Genomic DNA, 7,791 nt, shown 5'->3' on the forward strand with positions numbered 1-7,791 from the left:
AGATAGTAAACATCCGTGTTTCTTTCCCACCTCTGAACTCCCAGGGAGTACGCCCTCTCTTTAACCTTCATCTTAAGCAAATACAAGGAAATGTAAGCCAAGCCAGGGTCCCTGAAGATTTTAGGATAATATTTATGACTATTTTTCAAAAAGCCTTCTGGCACACCATGTTTTTTGCTGGAATTCATTTACATGATTGGATTTGAGGCATGTCAGAAATATCGGAAGCCCACTCCCAACTGACCATCACGACAAATCATTCCCCGTCCAGATGTCCTTATACGGCCAGACTTCCTATAAATCTGATGGCTTAGTGTGTATGCATTGCGTATGGGTCTTGGCTCTGAGTTACATTCCCTGGGAGCTTTGATTTCCGCTTTGAGGGCTGGCACAGACTCCTGCTTGCTCTTATAAGAAAATGTCTGCGACTGAAAGCTGAAATGTGCAAGATTCCTTCTTCAAGTACACAAACACTCCAAGTCTGGCCACTTTCCTGTAGTCCTGCCAGGTTTTCTCTATGTCTGATACCTGATCAAGTAACCTTTTTTTCAGGGAAAAAAAAAAACAACAAAAAACATAAGAGAAGGAATGTAGTACATCCGCAGCTGAACATCTTACAAGCCTTAACCAAACGACCTGTACAAATGATGCCTGAGTAGACACACACGTACCTTATATAGCTCTGTAAATAGGACTCAGTGGCCAGCTCAGTGAATTCCTCATTCTACCAGGAAAAAGAAAAAAAATGCTCTCTAAAAAGCATTTGCTAGATAAACACTTGCTTACAAGACAAAATTAGTGCATCTTTACCATTTTACACACAAATTCAAAGACCTTTTTCTCCCAATTCTGACCTGCTGTCAATCAAAAGGGTTGGGATAAGTCAGAGCTGGAAGAAGTTATAAGAAGCCACTATTTCCACTTTACTGCCCAGGCACACACAAACATTTGCTGAGTCATTTATAAGACTGCAAGAATTCAAATCCCATGGCATGAGTGAAGGACAGAGTGTCAGCCTTTCCCTTTGAATTTCCTGGCATTTGATGGTCCATATCACAATATAAACATACTTTTGAGTCTATGAATGTCTTGGGTGTATTCATTCTTTCTCTCCCGCCCTCTTTCTGACACTGTCTTAACAACCTTTCATTTTAAACCTTTCAAAAGAGTTTTGATCATAAAGCCCCAATCTAACCTTACATGCACAGCATATTTTTCTATTCTGAGATTCCATGTTCTGTATATTTCAATATGCTTATTTTCTCTTAGCCAATATTAAAACCATCCAACTGGAGCTAACTATGGATTTTTGAGACTTTGAGGGACCATGTGAATTTTATTAAAACCAAATTCTTTTTATAATACTTCCCGATATTTTCAACAACACAGCAGAATAGGAATATACTTGTTATGCTTGTGGAGAAAGAGAAAATCAAGAAAGATCAAAAATATAAAATTAAATTAAATTTAAAAATAAAGTAAAATAAAATAAAGCACCCGTTCTCTGAGAACTGCAGTCTAATGAACTATCATTAAACCATCATTTTATAAACGGAAACTCAGGAATATGACTCCTACTTGTGACTTCCCTAAGATTTGTGAATGGCAGCTCCAAGAATACAACCCAGGTCACCCAACTGTAACCCAGTCCAGCAATTTAGCCCCTCCCTGAATGAGAGTCTCCACTCTGCTGGGCATGAAGTGGTGGCTCTTAGACTCTCCAGAGTATTCAAAAATTCCCAACCAGTTCTCCCATCTACCTCACCCTGCAAGCCACAAGAGCTCATGGCCCAGGCCACATGTCACTTTGGGTGAGGTCCCAGCTTCACATCCCTCCCCTTCCCCATCCACCACACCTTTCCAACCATTAGTGGTAGATATAATTGGGGGTTTAGGTCTTGAAAGATTTCACTGTGGCTTCCCACATATTTTGGACTTTAAAAATCACCCACAGGGGAAGAAAAAGTTGGGGGCCAAGTTGCCTTTAATACACATGTGGCTATTAACATAACTCGGAATGTTCCTTCTTTAAATAGGAACTTTTAAGGCTTCTTCTCTTTGAGGAATGCTTGGAAAGAACATGAAATAACAATGATGAAAATTCTTCCTGAGCTTCAGAGACCCCCATCGTTGGCTGGCCATGCCCACTGTTGACATGCAGCTACATTGTACAACATGTGGACTGCTTAAAAAGGTAATTGTGCACAGATGATGTGGTCTGTGCTGAAGTTGGAGTAGTTATTTTTTTTCTTGGCTCTTTTTCAACAGAATGAAATGAAACTTGAAAAAATGTGGCCAGTTTAAACAGGCTATTTTCAAATTATAAATCTATGTTTCTGAAAGCTTGCCTTTGCATCTGAAACAGATAAGTTAATCTTCAACCTATACAAGGAAGCATCAGCAACTAAAATGAACCTACTCATGGGTAACACCACCATCAAAGGATGTGGCATAGCCCTGGAATCATTCTCTTTACATAAAGTGGAAACTGGAGTTATTAACAGAAAAAAACTCTAAACTATAGATGCTAGAGGGAAGCACAGTTAATTAACTGACTCCTTAGTGAAGCTAAATACCAATATCAGGAAAGGGACATATGTTTAGACTTTATTGGCCATATTTGACATCTGCACACAAGCAGAGGGAATAAAACCTATTCTTTCCTTGTCCTGATCTCCCTCCATTAGGCTACAGGCTCCTTGGGTAATAAGAAGTAACAATCACTATTCACAGATGTGTGGAGAGTCACTAAAATATATTACTCACTGACACTCTTAGTTTATGACCAAATATAATGGGGGTACAGTGTTCTCGTTATATAACCAGATTTTTTTTTACTGCAAGACAATTAATCTTCACATTTGAAGATTATAGGTTTTAGCATAAGAAAAATGACTCATTTCTCAAAGACCCACAAATGTGTTTAAAACTCCACAAGTGAACCCCAAGCTTCTTGCTGCTCCCCTCCTGTATGGTTCCCCTGTCTTCCCACCCCTTTTTCCACCCCAACACCCAGGGCTTCTACCTACCCAACACATAATCACTTGTTCTGACATAACAATAGATGGATTTTTCTGGAAGTGTTGATGTCCACTCATCCCTTTTCCCTCTCTATAGCCCCAACGAGAAAACTGCTACATATATTAAGAGAAAACAAAGCAAGAGTGGTGGAAATCCCTCCCAGAAAACTGCATCCATACTCAGACCCCTGCCTTTATTCTCCTTCTCGTCTGGCATGGGCATCCAAACCGTTATTCCAAGTGACAAATGATCAGATTCCTGCATCTCCAATGTGGGATTCAGGGATTTGCAGGTATGCTTCCGCTTCTAGGGGATTTCAAGCAGTTAAAAGCAACGAACTCCTTTTCTGCTCTCTGAAGAGTTTCAAAGGCAGACGGCCTCTAAAACTAAAAATCATTACCAAACCAATAAAAAAGGAAACCCCTTCGAATTTTTTAGGAATCCCTGCTAGTAGCTTCTCCAGCTACCTACCTCCTACAAAGGATTTATGTCAGTGTGTAGAACAGGCACAGCTATTAGAAACAGAAGTGAGTGGCATAAAAATAATGATAATCTCTACCGATGTGTTTCTTAAATGATATAAATCAGGAGTGATGCGAAGAGGCAAGGGGGAAAAAAATCCTATTTGGTGGCTGGAAATACTGAGCCTTTTTTTTTTTTTTTTTTTTTTTTTTTTGGTGAGCTGGAGTGTGCCAGCTTTTTCAGACGGGAGGAATGCTGAGTGTCAAGGGGTCAGGATCAATCCGGTGTGAGTTGATGAGGCAGGAAGGTGGGGAGGAATGCGAGGAATGTCCCTGTTTGTGTAGGACTCCATTCAGCTCATTGGCGAGCCGGGGCCGCCCTGAGCGTATAAAAGCCTCGGGCCGCCCGTCCTGGCCTCACACAACAACTCTTCCCCGCCGAGAGGAGGCAGCCAGTGCGACTCCCACCGCCGGCGACCCACTGCCTTCAGCTCGACGACAGCCGCCCAGGCCGACAGCTCCCGAGACAGCAGACCGGCGCGTCCCGACCCCGCCTCCGGCCCAAACCCGAGCCGCCCGCCCGGCCCGCCGCGCCACGCCCGCCCCGCCGCCCGCAGCGCCCCGACCATGTCCGCCGCCGGCCTGGGCCCCGTCCGCTGCGCCTTCGTGCTCCTGCTCGCCCTCTGCAGCCGGGTAAGCACCGGAGACCCCCGCGGCGGCCGGGGCCGGGCGGGGGACCGGGAGGGACCCCGGCGGCGCCGAGGGGCGTGCGCCCGGCTGACAGCCGCCTCCCTCCGCAGCCCGCCTCCGGCCAGGACTGCAGCGGCCGGTGCCAGTGCGCTGCCGGCCCGGCGCCGCGCTGCCCCGCCGGCGTCAGCCTGGTGCTGGACAGCTGCGGCTGCTGCCGCGTATGCGCCAAGCAGCTGGGCGAGCTGTGCACCGAGCGCGACCCCTGCGACCCGCACAAGGGCCTCTTCTGCGACTTCGGCTCCCCGGCCAACCGCAAGATCGGCGTGTGCACCGGTAAGACCTGCAGCCCCCGCCCCTCCCCGCCTCCCCGGGCCCCTCGCCCCGCGCCGCCGCCACCGCCACCGCCACCGAGGCGCCGGGGGACACCCGATGACCCACCACCTCTTCCCTCACGCTCACCGTCCCGCCGGAAAAGAAAGCCGCTCGAATTGCGTCCCTTCCTCAAGCTGTTTCCCTGGAGCCCTGCTCCCAGCTCGCATCCCCGACGCGCTTCCTGTTCAGGCTCGAGAACCGATGCGTGACCCCTGCACGTCCCCTTTTTCCCTTCCTCTCCTTCAGCCAAAGATGGTGCCCCCTGCGTCTTCGGAGGGACGGTGTACCGGAGCGGAGAGTCCTTCCAGAGCAGCTGCAAATACCAGTGCACTTGCCTGGACGGGGCGGTGGGCTGCGTGCCCCTGTGCAGCATGGATGTCCGCCTGCCCAGCCCCGACTGCCCCTTCCCACGAAGGGTCAAGCTGCCCGGGAAATGCTGCGAGGAGTGGGTGTGTGACGAGCCCAAGGACCACACCGTGGTCGGCCCTGCCCTCGCTGGTGAGCTGAGTCTTCCTCTAAGTCAGCCTCGTGATCCCCCCCCCGCGCCCCGCCGCCGGGGCTGAGTCCTGACTTTGCCAAGGGCAGGGGGAAATGTCTTAGCCTGGCGTCTTACCTCGTGTTTGCGTGCTCTGCTCTCACAGCTTACCGACTGGAAGACACGTTTGGCCCAGACCCAACCATGATTCGAGCCAACTGCCTGGTCCAGACCACAGAGTGGAGTGCCTGTTCCAAGACCTGCGGGATGGGCATCTCCACCCGGGTTACCAATGACAACGCCTTCTGCAGGCTGGAGAAGCAGAGCCGCCTCTGCATGGTCAGGCCTTGTGAAGCTGACCTGGAAGAGAACATTAAGGTACGTCTTCTCCTCCTATTAACTCATAATCATGGAACAAGACCGGACAGGACCAAAGTTAGGACAGGACCAAAGTTAGGTCTCTTACCACCCTTGTTATTATAGGCCTGTCATCTCCAAAAATATCCAACCATTGAGCTGTTCTGATGGAATGAGATGTTATGTAATAGGAACCACCAATTTTCCACTCGGAAATCCTCCACAGTGTTAGTTCATTCAAGACATCCCAGAAGAGGCCATGTCTATTTTTGGAAAACTGGCAAATGAGACTCAACCTTCCCCTCCTCAAAATATAAACAGAAGTCAGACAGCCCTAAGGCGAGAACACACAGAGGTTGAAGAAAGCCACACCCCTTGCAGAGTCATTGATTTTTCTCTCCTCCCTTGTCTTCCTCAGAAGGGCAAAAAGTGCATCCGGACCCCCAAAATCTCCAAGCCTGTCAAGTTTGAGCTTTCTGGCTGCACCAGCGTAAAGACATTCCGGGCCAAATTCTGCGGCGTGTGCACCGACGGGCGGTGCTGCACCCCGCACAGAACCGCAACCCTTCCCGTGGAGTTCAAGTGTCCTGATGGCGAGGTCATGAAGAAGAGCATGATGTTCATCAAGACCTGTGCCTGCCATTACAACTGCCCCGGAGACAATGACATCTTTGAGTCGCTGTACTACAGGAAGATGTATGGAGACATGGCCTAAAGCCAGAGAGAGTGAGAGACATGAACTCTTTAGGCTGTCACTTGAACTGATTCACATCTCATTTTTGTGTAAACATGATTTCAGTAGCACAGGTTATTTAAATTTGTTTTTCTAACTGGGGAAAAGAAAAGTTCCCACCAAATTCAAAACCTTGTGCCATATGACATTCAAATAGTCTGTCAACCCCAGACACTGGTTTGAAGGAAGTAAGACTTGACCGTGGGACTGCATTAGTGCATAGCACCAGCATGTATGCTAGGAGCAGTGGGAGGGGACCAGTAGAAAGCCTTGTCATCTTACAGTAGTGATATGCCTGCTGTTTGGAGTGTCACTGGGAAGGAAGACTCACTGACCTGCCTGTAGCTCCAGTGACAGCTAGGATGTGCGTTCTCCAGCCATCATGAGGATGAGTCAAGTTCTTCTCTAAGTCATAACAGCAGATTCAGCTCTGACCTGATTCGGATGACAGTGTTCAGGAATCAGAATCCTGTCTATTAGACTGGACAGCTTGTGGCAAGCTAATTTGCCTGTAACAAGCCAGATTTTTTTTTTATTGATACTGTAAATACTGTGTGTGTGTGTGTGTGTGTATATATATATATATATATATTTGTACAGTTATCTAAGTTAATTTAAAGTTGTTTGTGCCTTTTTGTTTATGTTTTTAATGCTTTGATATTTCAAATGTTAGCCTCAATTCTGAACACCATAGGTAGGACGTAAAGCTTGTCTGATAACTCAAAGCATGAAATGGATATTCAAATGGAAATTCTGCTCAGTTAGAGCAACAGTCCATCAAAACAGGTTTTTTGCTGAAGGTGAGGCAGCAATGTCCTTGGAAGTCTGATTTGTAGGTTGGAAATGTGGTAGGCTCACTTTTAATGTACAAATGACCTTTATTAAAAAATGAGTGGCTCTGTATAGCTGATTGGTTTTTCTACCTGGAAGCATTTGTTTCTACTTTGACTATGACTGTTTTTTTGGACAGTTATTTGTTGAGAGTGTGACCAAAAGTTACATGTTTGCACCTTTCTAGTTGAAAATAAAGTATATATTTTTTCTACAAAGGGCTTGGTTATCCATTTATTCTCTGAACATTTCTGAGTTTTCTTGAGTAAAAATAGAAAGCTTTTGTTTGTCTTAAAACAATTCACTTATAATTTTCTAGATATCTTTTATCATCTAATCAATTGGTTAATCCCTTCAATAGAACTTTTACATGAATACACATCACACTGAATCAGGTGTCACAAATTTGCAGGCATATACACTGTATTGAGTACACAGGCATTTTTTGTTATCTTCACAGTACTTTATAAACACTTCAATTCTCTCTGGATTATTTCAGTCTGCACTAACCCCTGTTGTATTACACTTGGCCCTGTTTACATTTAATACCTCTCTGGCCATTGTAGGCATCTAATTTCCAACCTGTCATCACACAATAGCCCATGTGCCTTGCACATAGAAAGATTTTTTGGATTTGTATGCTCTACTGTAGATCACACACTAGCCTATGTGCCTTGCACATAGAAAAACTTTAACTATTTTTTGAATTTTTATGCTCTACTGTAGATCTACTTCTGAACTTTAATATCTTACAGTTAAATCTGAAAAAGTATAAAATCTCCACTAAAGTGGAACAACTTAATAAGTCTTATTTTGCATAGTTCTGCTTTCAGTTGCCAGATAACAAATCA

General features: G+C 45.9%; 1 protein-coding gene across 1 annotated transcript; it reads left to right on the plus strand.

Annotated features, from left to right (window-relative positions):
- The first annotated feature begins 3,908 nt into the window (after positions 1–3,908).
- On the plus strand, positions 3,909–7,158 carry CCN2 (cellular communication network factor 2). Its single transcript, XM_024122645.2, has 5 exons — positions 3,909–4,175; positions 4,283–4,505; positions 4,791–5,042; positions 5,186–5,397; positions 5,795–7,158. The coding sequence occupies exons 1-5, from the start codon at positions 4,110–4,112 to the stop codon at positions 6,089–6,091; spliced, it is 1,050 nt and encodes a 349-aa protein (XP_023978413.1). The 5' UTR covers positions 3,909–4,109; the 3' UTR covers positions 6,092–7,158.
- Positions 7,159–7,791: the final 633 nt, after the last annotated feature.

Source organism: Physeter macrocephalus, chromosome 10, assembly GCF_002837175.3.
Source record: "Physeter macrocephalus isolate SW-GA chromosome 10, ASM283717v5, whole genome shotgun sequence".
Lineage (NCBI taxonomy): Eukaryota > Metazoa > Chordata > Mammalia > Artiodactyla > Physeteridae > Physeter > Physeter macrocephalus.

Bases quoted from the DNA above. Each gene is read 5' to 3' on its own strand.
- CCN2 (XM_024122645.2), top strand. From the start codon at position 4,110: ATGTCCGCCGCCGGCCTGGGCCCCGTCCGCTGCGCCTTCGTGCTCCTG. The intron at 4,176-4,282 runs GTAAGCACCGGA...CTCCCTCCGCAG, and splicing joins TGCTCGCCCTCTGCAGCCGG to CCCGCCTCCGGCCAGGACTG. The intron at 5,043-5,185 runs GTGAGCTGAGTC...CTGCTCTCACAG, and splicing joins GGTCGGCCCTGCCCTCGCTG to CTTACCGACTGGAAGACACG.